The sequence below is a fragment of the Anser brachyrhynchus genome (genome assembly GCF_964034855.1).
Source record: "Anser brachyrhynchus genome assembly, chromosome: 2".
Taxonomy (NCBI): domain Eukaryota; kingdom Metazoa; phylum Chordata; class Aves; order Anseriformes; family Anatidae; genus Anser; species Anser brachyrhynchus.
The window spans coordinates 55,165,590-55,182,201 of NC_137695.1; the positions used below are offsets into that span (position 1 = coordinate 55,165,590).

The 16,612-nt window shown below is 39.2% G+C and overlaps 1 protein-coding gene across 6 annotated transcripts in view; it reads left to right on the top strand.

Moving 5' to 3' along the window:
• The window catches only part of ICE1 (interactor of little elongation complex ELL subunit 1), a 35,519-nt gene extending 26,502 nt beyond the window's left edge, over positions 1-9,017 (top strand). For 5 of the 6 annotated variants that reach the window (XM_080579764.1, XM_080579763.1, XM_080579765.1 and 2 more), the window contains 6 exons: positions 53-221; positions 1,624-1,784; positions 4,729-4,919; positions 6,284-6,390; positions 7,127-7,225; positions 8,157-9,017. In XM_080579764.1, coding sequence (XP_080435890.1) covers positions 53-221; positions 1,624-1,784; positions 4,729-4,919; positions 6,284-6,390; positions 7,127-7,225; positions 8,157-8,338 — 909 coding nt within the window. In that variant the 3' untranslated portion in view covers positions 8,339-9,017. Of the gene's footprint in view, positions 1-52; positions 222-1,623; positions 1,785-4,728; positions 4,920-5,994; positions 6,064-6,283; positions 6,391-7,126; positions 7,226-8,156 lie in introns of those variants that run through there. The other variant, XM_080579767.1, reaches the window with a different exon arrangement.
• The last annotated feature ends 7,595 nt before the right edge of the window (positions 9,018-16,612 follow it).

Genomic DNA, 16,612 nt, shown 5'->3' on the forward strand with positions numbered 1-16,612 from the left:
TAAATATTCTCAAATATAGTGCAGTCTAACAACTGTTTTTTGTACCTTATAGCATTTAGCTGAGTCGTTGCTGCATGTTATTCTCAATAAACTCAAGGCTCAGAAAACATCCTCAAATTACAATTTCAACCAGGCTCTTTGTCGAGTCTATACAGGAACTTGTCGACAGCTAGGAGATTTGGAAAGAGCCCGCCTCTTCTGCTATAGCTTACTTAAAGAAGGTATAGTGTGTGTCTCAGTGGTCTTGTATCTTGAACATTTTGTCTGTCTTTGCTGTATTGTTCCAGAATGATTAGGTTTCTAAAAGCAAATGAACAAAGAAAATCTTCCTGTGAAAGGCGCATTTTCCTTGGACCTTTTTTATATACTGAAAAATATAGAATGTTTTAGAAGAAATTTCCTGTCTCACAGTTGTCTACATCTCTATCTCAGCTTGGTGATCACCTGTGCTCTTAGTAGTCCACTCCTTTTTCAAAGAGATACTTACTTTGGGATCCTGTATACTTTCATTTTTGCCCTGCCATCTCCAAAATGATATTGTGATTCCAGAGAACTTTGTACTTTTTGTTTACTACTGTTTTTACTGAGTAAGCACTGACTCATAAAACACATTTGATTTTTAAAAAGAAAAAAAAAGGAACCAACAATCTGAACTTCAGTAAAACTCTGTTAAATGTAGACTTTGAATGATTTTCTGTTGTATGCTTTGAATTGTTTAAATTCCTGTTGTGGATTTTCTGTGGTTTTATTTTATTTTATTTAGAATGTGAACAGTTGTAAACACATCTTGAAGGTTCCCCCCCCCCCTTTTTTTTATTCAATTATTTTATTTTGATTACTAATGCATTCATTTTAAAGTTTTCCCCTTCATTTGGTAACACAAGTGAGCTATATTTCAGCTACACAATTGCCGAATTGACTATAAACAGTCAGTGCATCATCTGTTTTCTTGGCTTCCTGTCCATCTTTTTTTTTTTTTTTTCCTTCTCCTGTTCTTTCAGGTATTCTGCCTTAAATAACTCTAAGATAATTTTCACCACCTTTTCTTAATTCTTTTTCCTTTATCCCCTTCTCTGTTCTCCTTCTCTTTTTTTTCCTTTTTTTCTTTTACTTTTGGACTAGCTCTATCTTAATCCAGTGATATGAATGTTCATTTGTAGTTGGATTGTATCAGGTAGGATTCCAGAGTGCATCTTCCAGTTTAAAGTCATTGTGAAATCCAGTTTCTGTGCTCCAAGACCACTCTTATTAGTGAACTGAAGTGCAGTAAGAATAGAGGGAAAAGGACCGCACGCACTTTTGTTACGCAGCCAAGTCCAGTGTAACCATGCCTGACTTACTGACTAAAACACTCTTTTTGGAAAGAAAAAAAAGAATTACAATGGGGAAGGTGTTTGTTTTTTCATTTGGTTGTTTGTTTTCTCCTCCCTTCCATTATTTAATATCAGGACTGGGGTGTGCTAGTATGATTCCACCTCACTGGGCTGCAGTTTTTACATGACTTCTGTGCCTTCTCTCCTTGTTACCTTGCTGTAGAGTGTACTGGCTTTTGATGTCTGAGTGTATTTTCGTTTGTTTTTGTATGTTAAAAACTTACATTGTTCTCTCTTTTTTTTTTCTTAGGCTTTCCAGATGCAGTGAAGTTGATTTTATTCATCACAAATATATGGCCTGACATATTTTTCTTCGAAGGTGCAATTAACAAAGCCATGCAATTAGTCATCAGGCAGAGTGCAAATGACGATGTCCTGACCTGTCTCAGTGCTTATCTCAGCTGGGAGCAGGTAACTTCTGCTTTCACTGTCAATATAAGCTTTTGTCTGTTTTGGTTCCCTTGCTGGCTGTATCAAATCAAGAATCTTCTGATGCAGGGTGTGAAGATGCTCCGTGGATTTCCCATGGAGCCTGTACAATTGCACGACTAATGATACTTAAGGCTATCTTCCTGTGGTTGTCTAAACCCTATCAGAACACAACACTTCTTTGTTTTCCCTATTAAATACTAATATCTGTAGTAAACACTTAGTGCTTGTATTATTTTTAAATTTTGACTGGAGTACTCTTGGACTAGGGAGTTGTATCACTCTATGGAACTGTGATTTTAATGTTTCTTGAGATCATTTTTGTTTTGTTTTGCTTTGTGTTTTTTTTTAATATGTTTTGTGGTTGCTTATTTTATTTTATTTTTTAAAAATACATATTGGGATTGTCTGTCTTTTGTAGTTCCTTGTATAATTGATAATTATTTATCACAGTTATTTTCAGGATGAGTCTGTCTCATTTCATTCATGATCTTTCTGTGAGGTAGAGTGTAAATGACCATTTATCTCAAAAAAAAATGTTGCCAAACCTGATTTCATAAGCAGTTGTCACAGTACAAAACTGCAGTGGTGGTAGAAGAATGACCAATGCTTAGGACCTAAGGACTCCAGGAATTTGACTTAAGTCTTTGAGACTAAGACTTCCTGTGTGATCTTGGATGAGTTGTGTAATTTCTGTTAGTTTTAAGCAGGCACATATTACTATCCTGAAAGGAATGTTGCAAAGAGGAAAAATTGGAACATCCTTTATATCAGTAGGGGCAAATTTTTATCATACAGATGGAAAGCTGGAGATACTTTGCTCCTGGATAAGGAATTTGTATAGCAAACTTGAGTGTTTGCTTAAAAGCTAGTGCCCAACTAGTTTTGGAGACCAATATTAATGCCAGGCTTGCTTGATGGAAGAGCTATAGTTCTGTAAAATACAAGCTGAACAAAGTCATCTTGATTCCTAGTTCTTCTGTTCTCAATCCTAGCGTACTGCTCCATGTCTGGTTTAGAATCATAGGATGGTTTGGATTGGAAGGGACCTTAAAGTTCATCTAATTCCAGGACTCCTGCCATAGGCAGGGACACCTCCCACCAGACCAGGTTGCCCAAAGCCCCATCTAGCCTGGCCTTGAATGCCTCTAGGGATGGGGCATCCACAGCTTCTCTGGGCAACCTTTTCCAGTGCCTCACCACCCTCTGAGTAAAGAATTTCTTCGGAATATCTAATCTAAATATCCCCTTTTTTAGCTTATAGACATTACTCCTTATCCTATCATAACACTCGCTGACAAAGAGTCCTTCTCCTGCTTTCTTGTTGGCACCATTTAGGTACTTGAAGGCTGCAGCGTGGTCTCCCTGGAGCCTTCTCTTCTTCAAGCTGAACAACCCCAACTCCCCCAGCCTATCTTTGTAGTAGAGGTATTCCAGCCTTTTGATCATCTTTGTGGCCCTCCACAAAGCACTTGCTCTAATTAGGCCCATGCCCTTGTGCTGAGGGCCCCAGGGCTGAACACAGTTCTACAGGTGGCAGGTGGGGTCTCACAAGAGCAAAGCAGAGAGGGAGAATCACCTCTTAGCCTGCCCACCATGCTTCTTTTGATGCAGTAGTCTTGGGGACTACAGCTAGGCTTGTTGTAATCAGTGGCCTTTAGGTGTTGTACTTACTGGAAAAACGTGTTTTTTTTTGTTTTATCTTGCTTTGTACTGGCCCTGAATTTAATGTGGTACCAGTGGAATTACAGCACCTATAAACCTTCTGTTCTGGTACAGGCTTACAGTGGGGTGAGCTAAGAGGACATAGATTTGTAGATGTTTCTTTTTTGTTGGGATGTAACATTAAGCTCTGGTGTTTCGAGTTATGCAGTACTGCAATCCTTGTTTAGCAAAGAAGTTGTACTTTCCATTTTATTAGGTTATCGCTTTCAATCTTACTCCAATAGAGATGCACTTAAGTATACCTCAGTAATTGTTCTGTACACTCCTGCTACCCTCAAGCTGTGGCTTGGAGCTCTTAGAAAACATGAGAGCTGCTGCAGCTGGGGAGAAGAACCTCAGGATCGTCTGTTGATGAGAGCTGATGACATCGCCCTTTGTGGTATTTACCTAGGTGGACGTACAGGGACAAATTTCAGGTTGCTTGTGGTTGACAGTCTGCTGTATCAAGATGCATGTGACTTTTTTGTAAGATTATTCTATGTGTGAAAGAAAACCTGGTGTAGCATAGGGATTTAGTTCTTGGTTAAAGTATACCAATTTTAGTGATTTACACAATTGCAGAGTTTGCCAATTATATGGTCCATACGGAGGAAGTAAGCTGAGCAGCCACTGTGTTTGTGTTATAAATCTAGACTTTTTTCTTAGTACTTCAGGTTTGTGAAAGATGTTTGTCTTTAAATTTCCTTGCTTACCCCAGCTGTTTAATTAGCAGAATTGTTTTATGTGATGTGTTTTCAGTTCTTATTACCTCAGCTATTGAAAGTACTTGCTTGGAAATTACCCCCTACTGAGCAATAATCAGTATCAAATTTTAGCATCGTTAAAAAAAAATCTCAAAAATGAGCAGGACTGATATAATCTTTCTGCATTGTAAAAGGGCTCTTCTGACCTTAAAGTTTCATCAAGAGAAACAAAAATCCCCAAACTGTGGGAGCAGAGAAGAGAGTGGGTTCGTGTTTGTTTGTTTTCCTAAACTCTACTTTTTCTAAAATCATCAAGATGAATACTGAGTACTTGAAGATTTTAGTTCTGTGTACTTTTTTATTTGTTTGCTTGTGTTAACACTAGCTCAAAGTTGAATTTGTGTTGTAAGATGAACTCCAATGCTGCTGTGGACAGTTAGAATCTAATATTTGTAAAGAGTGCGGTTCTGGGTTGGTAACTTTTCATGCATTAAAGTAATCACCTTCTGTAATTCCAGAGTTCATCTTTAGATGCAGGTATTTTGACCTCAAACCTGCTTTTAGAAATGCAGTCGTGTCCCAAAGTAGAATTTCAGCAGAGTGAACGATATGGAGAAGATCTGAGTGAAGATGCTTGGCAGTACATATTTGCTATTGATCTACTCTGCACTAACCTGAAGTGGGATTGGACACATGACAATGTCATAAGGTATTGTGGCAAGCAGTTCCTTCAGACATTTTTCTGTGCTTTTTTTTCGCATTTGAAACGTTGCAGCTTAGCTTTTAACATAACGAAATCTTGCATACATACTTAAAAAAGAAGGTTTTGTAATCTGATGAGGCCTAGACTGCTGTGTTTGTCTGCCTTATTTTAAGATGAGTGAGCAAATGGAGGATATTGGAGTACTAATTCAAGAAATTAGTCCTGTTAGAACCTTTCTAATAACGAGTTGCTTTTTAAATAGCTATATGTGAACAATTGTGAAAGATTTTGAGATGTACTGTATGTCAAGTGAGCAACATGGTTGTTTTCCTCTGAATTTAGTATCAATTTTTTAAAAAGCTTTTCTTTTTCAGTCACTAAAAAATGGGGGTGGAACTTTTGATCTGCAAACAGCGCTACTTCAGTGCTGAAAAGGAGTATGGTTGCATTTCACTACTATACGATACTGATTTCAGTCTGATTTCAATTCTAAAAGCATTATAATACTTTGACCCAGTGGCTTACATTTTCTTTGAACACTATAATCCAATGCATAACCTGCTGACATATTTAACTTGGTTTGAAAGACTGCAATTTGATGTGTACACTGTTCTGACAGCCCCTATTTTGTATGTGGATGCTATATAAACTAGTACAATCTCCCAAAATAAGGCATTGGTTTAACAACCACATAATCTAATTGTTGAATATGAAGTAAATGTGAAAAACTTATTAGAATCATTAAAATCCTTGATACAGAAGTTATTTTTAGTGGAACACTTTCAAAATTTATACTAGGTTCAGTGAAAGGTATGTCTCTTTAACTGAAGTCATACAGAGTTGATTGTGTGAAGTTGTACTAATGATAGCTAAGTCTATCAGCATAATTTTAAGGATGGTCTCATAATTTTAAGGACATGTCTCAAGTCCATTCAAATTTAAAAACAAGCACCAGATTCTACTTATAATATACAAACTGTTAATTTTCAGTCATACAAAACGTGTGACTCGTGTAACATTTGAAAGAAGTGTGGTTCCATATACATGTAAGTTAGTGGAGTAACCTCTTGACTTTATGTAGAGATGCAGAAAATTGCAAGGAAATGGAAGAAGGACAGAAGTAATATTCTGAACAGGAATGATTCCTCCAGTAAGTTAGCTTTTAATGTTTGGGTGTAAAACAGTCTTTATATTCCTGAGGCTTGTAGGTGCTTGTAGTGTTACTAGTTTTGCCTGAAGGTGAATTCAACATGCAAGTGGAGTTACAGAAATACACAGTAAATGAAAGAATCATTTGTGTTTGTTTCTGTATAAATATTCTGTGCCAACTCTTCGTGCAGTATCAGATTTTTTAATTCATTTATTCACAGCAAAGTGCTTTGGCCTTCTATGGATAAGTGGGTAAAGAAGAGAAAAGAGCATGGAAGTGCGCAGTCTATTCCTGATAGTATTATCGCATTGACACTCAGGCTAATTGGTAAGTAATCTAAATTCATGATTGAATTTCTGGTTTATGTATGACCTTTAAAAGCGTCAGTTTGCCTGGAAAATGAATTGAAGCATTTTTGCATTTTTTGGATTTTTTTAAACTTTCTTCAAAAAATTTCACCTTTCACTGTTACAGTCTTATGCAGATACTATTTGTCAGCCTGTGAAAATCATGTATTCAAGTTATGAGATGTTACTATGATTTCATGATAGTAAATATTATTGTTTTATGTATTTAAAATTAAATTATCTGTAGCTATATATGCTTTTAGCGAAGTATATAAAATAAGGCTTTATATGTAACATAATACCTCTTGATGCGATTTTAAGGTAAAATCCTTCGGTATCTAGGTGGCATTCAGAATAAACAGATAAACTTTGGTTTTGGATAGATGTTTTTGGTATATAAGTTACATAATACTGTTTGTTAAACAGAAGTTGCATTCCTTGAGTTTTACTCTTAAAAATTGTAAACCTGCAGGAGGTTTTATCAGTCTGATGAAAAATGCCTTTGTGTCTTTAGTCAGAATAGGAAAAAGACAACTGATGGTCCCGAGACAAATATGATAACAAGAACAAATAATTTTTAGGCAGTTGTAATTCAAATTTGGATTTTATGTTGGCACTTCAACAGACAGTGAATGTAAAATTTAGGATGTTGATTGTCTAAACCTCAGATACATAGTAACCTTTTTTTTTCTTTTTTTTTTTTTTATATCTTTCAGGTCGATTGGGCCAAATAGGTTTGAAGGAAGGTTATATTTCTGCTGTGAAGAATATTAGTTCTGTAATTGCACTGTTTGTGCATCATGCAAAAGAGGAAGGTAATGTTTATTTAGAGGAACTTCAGTATAAAATCTGCAATGTGAATTTATGCTAGTATAAACAAAACACACACAAATTAGGACACGAATGCCAAAACAGCCTGCTTTGTGCAGTTTTATGTTAGTGTAGAAAAGAACAAACAGGTTGCAGTTTGAGTCCTTGGCCCTTCCAAAGTTAACGAAGCCTGTCTATTGCTTTCCCTTTCAGGCAGGAAACAACTCTGAGGTAGTTTCAGCCAACTTGAAATTATGCTGTTTCACCTAACAGTGTACCAGCTGCTTCTGAGAATATAATGTGTGATTGTGACATAAGCAGGAATAGTTAATTTATTACCTGAACAGTTCGTGCTGGGGTTTGCTACTAGCAAGAGTGTTATATTAGGAGACAGGGGGCTGTAAGGTGTTCTAAATTCCTAACTGAGACAAAGTGAGGCAAGAAAAGCAGCATATGCATTTCTAAGTTATTCTGCGTATTAAGTAATTTTGCAGCAAAGCATGGGTTGATGCTAGGGAGTTTTTTTGAACCACTCCTATAGCTACTCTGCCTTTCAATCTCAGTCTTTTCCATGTAAGTGGAAGGAACGCATCTTTAAGTGTCTGTTCCAGTCTCTGTGTAAACCTGACTATTTTCATACCATCTTGATCAGATGGTACTAGAACTAGAGTAAAATCACTGAATACTCAAATCTTTTTTGCCCTTTGAATACTGAAAATCTTCTGAAATCAGAAAACTGGAAAATGCTATTATAAAATGAAATGCCACAGAATTTTTGTGAAGGTCGTCTTCTTGCTACTTTCAGGTTTTAGGCATCCTCAAAATAAATGTTTGTATTCCAGTTCTTGAACTAATGGTTTTTTTAGCTTCATGTTTCTTCTCAGAATTATTGCATATTCAAATTTCTAGAAGCTGATTTGTGTTAACTTTTTGCAGATGTTCCCTGGGGTGTGCAGCTGGCAGCCGTATATTCACTGTGTGACTTGGGTTCAAGCAATCCCGTAGGTATCGCTGAAGCCATCAATGCTTGGAGAGCAACAGCTCTTAACAGCATCCCTTCTGCTGTCACAAGTGGCTTAGCTGAAATCACTTCTCTGTGTAAAATGGAGCTACACTAAAACTTAGGGAAATGTATTGGTCTAAAGGAAGAAGTGCCTTATTTTACTAAGCAGTAATTGGTTCCAGTTAAAAACTATACAGAGTGGTGGCTTAACTATTTTATTTGTATTTTCTGTTAGAGGGGAGAATTTTAAAAGGAATAAAAATGCTTGCTTTTCCTAATGACTCATCAGAGATCTGAAAGCCAGTATGTTTTTGATTCTTGAGAGGTTTCTAGTTTGATGTCAATAACAACCAGTAGCTATTTCCATTGTTTTTCTTCAATCAACTTGGAGCATGAGCATTTTGCTACAACAGAAGATAGAGCGTGGCTGAAAAATTGGCTTTGTTATTTTGTACTATATTTATAAAGTAGTTGTTCAGATAGCAGAGCTTTGCCCAGTTTGTTTTATTTTACTTGAGTAGTCTCATCTGCTTAATTTAAAATACTTGTGTAAAGCATGTTGGAATTGACCTCTTGTGTAACAACTACATTTACAGTAACAGAGATATGAAATCTCTGAACTTGTATATATGTGGTATATTCTGATAATGTGTTTTTTACATTTGATATTGTTCCACTTGGGGAATTTTGTATATGTAAATAGAATGTTGGTCCAGAAAAAGTTTCAATTTCTAAGGATAGATTCACTACACTCTGCATTTTTATATCTTTCATAATAAAAGAAGCAAACACCATTATGTTCTTGTTTGTCTTTTTAAATAACACACTGAGAAAACTGTTGTTTCTAGCTTAAGTACTACTTTGCGGACACAGGTTTAAATAGAACTGTCAGTTGCAGCAAGCACTTCACAGTGTCTTCTGGTTCTTGTAACTCTTTTTGGTACCCGAGGACCAGGTTGTTTCTTGCTCTTCTCAACAGTTTCCGAGTTCTTTCTTGAGCTGCAGGCTCCCAGCTCTTGTTGATAGAGCTCGTGATTCTTGGAGGATCTGCCTTGCAGCACACTCAGTTTCTCGTTAAAGAAAGAAAAGTCCTCCCCTTCTTGCAGTTCTGCTTGACTAGATGCTGCTGTCTTCAACAGAGAGTATGCACAGTTTTTGGTATTGCCTGTTGTACCAGTGCCTGATGTATCTACATGAAATTTAGACACAAGCCTTAAGTTGCACCAGGGAAGGTTTAGACTGGATATCAGGAAGAATTTCTTCATAGAAGGGGTGGCTGAGCTGCCCGCGGAAGTGGTGGAGTTGCCATCCTTCAAGGTATTCAAGAAATGTGTGGATGTGGTGCCTAGGGACTTGGTTTAGTGTTGGACTTGTAGTTAGGTGGAGGGTTGGACTTGATGATCTCAAAGGCCTTTTCCAACCTAAATGATTCTATGATTTTATTATGTAGAAACTGGTACTACAACTATGTTTTTCCTAAGAGCAATAAGGACAAAGTAAGGAGTGTTTTCATCACTTTCCAATCTACAGTGTTAAATGCCACAGACGAACCTAACTGTGAATTTATAATTCACAGATTTTGTAGTCAAATGGGACCGCTGGATCACTGAGTCTGATATTCTGTGCTTCACAGAACACTACATTTCTGTCAGCTACTTCCATACCAAACTTAAGTTTGATTAAAGCATAACTGATATTTTGGCTAACACATTTTTCAAAAGACATCCAGTTGTTTTTTGTAATCTCTTATTTAGTAGGCCTATGTAGTACATTGCAAACTGACCAATGTTTCCTAGATTGAATTTGCATATTTGAAATAATTCGACATGCTTGACACACACAGCATATAATATGTATTCTCAGCAGATAATATATCACTGAAAATGATGGCAAAAACTCCTCTGGCTTACTGGTAAATCAGAAATGTGAGTGACAGTTAATTCATATTTCTATATAGCACTCTATTACTAACCTTTTGTCTTGGTTTTGGCTGGGATAGAGTTAATTTTCTTTGTAGAGGCTCACACAATGCTGTCTTTTGGATTTTTGATAAAAACAGTGGCAATAACAGTGTTTTCAGTTCTTACAGAGCAGCAGTTACACAGAGCCAAGGATTTTTCTGCTTCTTATGCTCTCCTGTGAGCAAGGAGTTTGGGGGTGCACTAGAAGCTGGGAAGGGAGAGAACCAGGACAGCTGAACCAAAATGACCAAAGAGGTATTCCATACAATATGACTCTATGCTGAACAATAAAAACTGGGAGGGAATTGGCTAGGGAGGCTGCCTTTGCTTGGGGACTGGCTGGGCATTGATCAGTTAGTTAGTGATGAACAGTTGCATTGTGCGTCACGTGCTTTGTGTATTCTTTTTGGTGTTACTGTTTTGTTGTTGTTTGATCGTTTGTTTTTCCTTTTCTTTCCCTTTATTTTTTCTGTTCTTTCTTGCTAAACTGTCCTTATCTCAACCCAAGAGCTCTTGCTGCTCTGTTCAATTCTCTCCGCCATCCCACTGGATGACTAGGGGAGAAACCACAGGTGGGGAAGAGGATAGACCTAGGTAATCTGGGGAGGTACACGTGTGGGAAAACAGACGGATAAGGGATAAGGACGATCAGTTGTGGGTCAACAATTGGCTGGCTTGTACACTTTTCTGTCAATGCCCTTTACCTCATCGCTGCAGTCTGTTTTATCTCCAGTGCTAGTTTTGAATTTCTTTCTCTGGCTAAGGCATACTCTGTTCTGATGTGGGGGGATGTATAGGTGTCTGGCTGCTTACTGCTGGAGGCAGACTATGGAGTCTATATGCTTGGGTGGGAGTACTCAGTCACCAGCATCCTTTTTGGGTGCATGGGTGTGAGGATGTGAATGAACGGATGAATGAGAGAATGGGGGTGAGTGGATAATATTTGGAGATTCTTGTAGTCAAGTTTATCACCTTCCCGTCTATAGGATCTTGCTTTAATTTTTGTTACCCTAATTTCCAATTCCAGGCATTACCTCTTATTCTTTTCACTCTGTGCCACTGATAGGAAGCATCAAGAGCAAGGCTGCTCCACAAAGGAAAATGTGCCAGAAGCCCAAGGTTAGCACACCACAAGCAGTGCTCTTACTGACCAGGGCACAGTCCTGAAGCATCTGAATATGTTGGGCAGAGGGAATACTAAGAGAACTTCTCATGAACAGACCCAGCCAAGGTAGTGAACGAGGTCCAGGAGCCATCCAGATCCAGGAGTCCAGGCAGAAGCAATGAGAGATGCAGCCAGAGACAGGTCTGGAAATAGCTACAACACAGGCCCATGGGTCCATGGTCCATCAGGGAGACAGGACTGGAGACGGAGATGAGGTCAGTCCAGCAGGGGATGGGGCTGACACGACCGGGTGACAAAGTAGGTTAAGAGGTTAGTCTAGGAGATTGAAGTAGAAATAACTATAGTGTTGATTTGAGGAGATCAGGTCAGAGGCAGGTGGATGAAGATCCACAGTGAGGCTCATCAGTGCAATTAAGGCCTATTGGTGCACTCAGATCCACCATAGTGAGAAAAGTCTCCCTCCGATTATTGTGGTTCAACTCTGCAGGCACCCCACCGCCACCACCTCCACAGTGGGATAAGAGATAGAATTAAAAAAGATTGAAGTGCAAGAACTCATGGGTTGATATAAAGACAGTTTAATAAAAAAGAAAAAGAAAGACAAAGCATTATTCTCTTGTTAATTTGAGTCCTGTGTATGTACATGTAATTTGCTAATGACCTTCAAACTGGTAAGAGGTGACCTGCATTTGGACACAACCAAGGTCTGAGCTGATGACTTGATTGATACTGTGTCAAAGAACATACGGTTTTCTCCCTAATAGAACAACGGAATCAAATCTGAAATGCTTCCTGAACAGATAGGCCAAGCCTTTACTATGTATAGTTAGAAGGAAGTTTAGAAACCTTGTATCTCTGGTGCTACCTTACTTGCTAATTAGTCAGCTTTAACATACAGACTTGTGTTTCAAAATGGGGGGCAGGATGACCCAGGCCTGGAGGATATTTCAGAATAGGTGAGAAACTCATGCAATGAATATATCCTTGGATGTGTAAATGACTTAGCTTAGTATGCATGCCTAAGTTGAAACAATAAGATAAGAAGGAACAGAGATAAGGAAGAGCATGTGCAAGAACTGGGTTTAACTAGTGAAAGCAGTGAGGAAGACTATCGATGACCACCAGAAGACCCCAAAAGACCACCAGTAGAAACAAATGCATATGTGTCAGGGATGTTTACATATTTTAAGGAGTTCTGAGAAATAGTATGAATATGTTAGTTATTTCTTGGAAAGCTAATGAATATGTATATTCTAATAGCATAGCCTTTGTTGTTAAGCAACTCGTGCATACACTAGGTGGAGTAATCCCCTGTGCGTTCGGTGCTGCAGTTAAAAAATGCCATCTTTCTAAAACTCCAGATTGAGTCTTAGAGTTTAATCACCCAGCTTACTAGGTAACAGATAAGTCATCATTATTTGACAGACTTAGAACCCGTGTTAATATTTGAAAGGTCTGTGAATGTGTTTCGTGTGTAAATCTAGAGAGTGAAGGTTTGTGTACATTTTCAACAGGAAACTTTAATCCTGATGAAAAGGGAAAAAAATGGCTTCACTATCTGTGTTCATATTTATATGAATGCTGTTTTTGTTTCCTTCTAAAGGCACGGCTCTGTCTGTGTTGGTCTACTGTGGCTGACTTGGTGGGTGTATCTATATCTTTGGAATACGTATTCAGCCTCACCGCGGGCTAGACCTGCATATGGGGACAGCAGCATCTGCATCCATTGAACTGAGACTGAAGAAACCTACTGGGTCTTTAAGTGCACTGAACTGTGTGTGAGGAATGGGTTAACCACTTTGCCTTGCTCTGCCTTATCTGCCCTGCAAGGAAAGTGTTAACAGTTCTGCCTAGAAGCTGGGCACGTATTGCTTACTCACCACCCAGAGCTGTAAACAGGGGCCTGAATACTTTTAGGGGATGTACTAGGAGCAACAAACCCATTATGTGATGAAAACCATAAAAATCCTGTTTTGAGAAAACTTCAGCTTCAGGGCTGAGGCAGGTTGGAATTATCAGACAAGGGCAGGAGGATGTATGCACTTAAAACCTGTACTAATGGCTTAGTAACTGCAATAGAGGCAGTAGGACAAAGAATGGTAATTTGGACAAAGATAAAATACTGTCAGCAAGAACCAGAGCAACACCCCTCTACTTTTCTAATCAGGTTGGAGAAACAGCAGTGAATGTCAGGGGGAATAGATCCTGAAGCAGAACAAAGTAGACCCTTGATTGTGTCATTATTAGTATATCAAGCAGACCCAGATATGAAGAAATATTTTACTAAGCATCCCCCAGGACGGCAAGGTAAATCAATGGGAGAAATCATGAATATAGCCGCATTTGTATATAATGGAAGGGATGAGGAAAATGCTAAACAAAAGAGAAAGCAGCAGGAACAAAAGGCAAACTTTCTGGCAGCAGCCTTGCAAGGGAGAGATTTTAAAGAGGAGACAGGGAAATAATAGAAATCAGAGAAGCAGATATCTGAATAGAGATTGAGTAACACCAGAGGATTGCTGTGGTTACTGCAAGCAACCAGGACACTTGGAGAAGCAAATAATTAGTCATCCTAAGAAAGGGACCTAGATAACATAGTTTTATTTTTATTTATTTATTTTAAAGATTTCAGGGTGTTGTGGTTTAACTCTGTCAGGCAGCTAAGTACCACACAACTACTTGCTCACGCTACCCAAGTTGGTTGGAGGACAAAATCAGAAATGTAAAAGTGCAAGAACTCATGGGTTGAAAAAAAGTCAGTTAGATAAAGCAAAAGCCACACATGCAAGAAAACAAAACAAGAAATTCATTCTCTATTTCCCATTGGCAGGCAGGTGTTCAGCCATTTCAAGGAAAGTAGGGCTCATCACACATAACTCTTTCTTACAGTTGTCACGGACAAATGCCACAAATGCCATCACTCCAAATGCTCTTCCCCCCTTACTCCAGTTTTTATTGCTGCACATGACATCATATGGTATGGAATATCTCTTGGATCAGTTTGGGTCAGCTGTCCTGGTTCCATCCCTTCCCAGCTTGTGCACCCCCAGCCTCCTTGCTGGCAGGCCAGCATAAGAAGCAGAAAAGTCCTTGGCTCTGTGTAACTGCTGCTCTGTAAGAACTAAAAACATCATTGTTTTATCACCACTTTTTTATCAAAAATCCAAAAGACAGCATTGTGTGAGCCTCTGTGAAGAAAATTAACTCTGTCCCAGCCAAAAACAAGACAAAAGGTTAGGATAGGATTATATTTAGATTTAGGGTATGGTTAGGTTTAGTTAGGGTTGCTCAAGTTAGGGTTAGGGTCCTGGGTTAGTGTTAGGGTTAGTCATCAGGGCTAGGGTTTATGGTTAGGTTTAGGGCTATGGATAGGGCTGGCGTTTTGGGTTATGGTTAGGGTTAGGGTTAGGGTTAAGGTATAGTGTTAGTGCTTAGGGGTTAGGGTTAGGACTAGGGTTATGGATAGGTTTAGGCCTAGGATTGGAGTTTGAGTTTAGGGTGAGGATTAAGGGTAGAGTTACATTTTTGCTTTTAGGAAAAAAATGCTTTTAGGACACTAATTTAGGATTAGGTTTTATTTTATTTAATTTAGGTTTTATGGTTTGGGTAGGTTTAGTTTTAGGATTAAAGTTAGGGTTAGTGTCATAGAATTATTGAGTCATAGAGTCATTGAGGTTAGAAAAGATCTTCAAGATCAAGTCCAGCCATCCACCTAACACTACACGTCCACTGCTGAAACATGTTTCTAAGCGGGACATCCACACCTCTCTTGAATACCTCCAGGGATGGTGACTCCACTGCCTACCTGGGCAGCCTGTTCCAACACCTAACCACCCTTTCCATGAAGAAATTCTTCCAGGTCTCCAATCTAAACCTCCCCTGGTTCAACTTGAGGCCGCTGCCTCATGTTCTATTACTTGTCACCTGAGAAAAAGAGACCAACACCTTCCTCGCTACAACCTCCTTTCAGGTAGTTAGAGAATCATAGAATGGTTTGTGTTGGAAGGGACTTGAAAGACCACCTACTTCCTTCTTCTAGGTTCCTTCCTAGGACACCTTCTGCTAGACCAGGTTGCTCTAGGATCAGATTGCTCAGGATTGCCCCATCCAACCTGGCCTTGAATACTTCCAGGGATGGGGCATCCATGACTTCTCTGGACAACCTGTTCTAGTACCTCACCACCCTCATAGCAAAGAATTTATTCCTAATATCTAATCTAAATCTCCCTTCTTTTAGTTTAAAGATATTACCCCTATCACTATACTCCCTGACAAAAAGTCCCTCCCCTGCTTTCTTGTAGGCCCACTTTAAGTACTGGAAGGCCACTGAAAGGTCTCCCCGGAACCTTCTCTTCTCCAGGCTGAACAACCCCAACTCTTTCAGCCTGTTTTCATAGGAGAGGTGTTCCAGCCCTCTGATCATTTTCGTGGCCCTCCTCTGGACTTGCTCCAACATGGCCATGCCCTTCTTATGGTCGGGGCCCCAGAGATGAACACAGTACCTTAGGTGGTGTCTCACAAGAGCAGAGTAGAGGGGGAGAATCACCTCCCTCAACCTACTGGTTGTGCTTCTTTTGATGCAGCCCAGGATATGGTTGGCCTTGTGGACTGCAAGTGCATGTTGCTGGCTGATGTTGAGCCCTTCTCCACAGGGCTGCTCTTAATGCATTCTCCCAGCTTGTGTTTGTGCTTGGGATTGCCCTGACCCAGGTGCAGGCCTTTGCACTTGGCCTTGTTGAACTTCATGAGGAAACAGAGGATATAGTTAGAGAGTGATGAGGTCTCCCCTCTGTCTCCTCTTCTCCAGGCTAAACAGCCCCAGTTCCTTCAGGCTCTCTTCATATGTTTTGTTTTTCATTCCTTTCACCAGCTTTGTTGCTCTTCTCAGTACATGTTTGAGCCATTGTCCTGACTCAGTGTTATGTTTATGTGTCCAGTTCTGGGCTCCCCAGTACAAGAGAGACGTGGAACTCCTGGAGAGAGTACGACAAATTGAAACACAGGAAGATCCATCTGAATATGAGGAAAAACTTCTTTACTGTGAGGTGACAGAGCACTGGAACAGGTTGCCCAGAGAGTTTGTGGAGTCTCCTTCTCTGGAGACATTCAAACCCCACCCGGATGTGATCCTGTGCAACATGCTCTAGGTGTCCTTGCTTGCACAGGGAGGTTGGACTAGATGATGTCTGGAGGTCCCTTCCAACCTCAACCATTCTGTGATTATGTTATGGTTAGGGTTAGCCATTAGGTTTTGAGTTAAGGTTGAGGTTGGGGTTTAGGTTTAGTATTAGTCTTACGATTC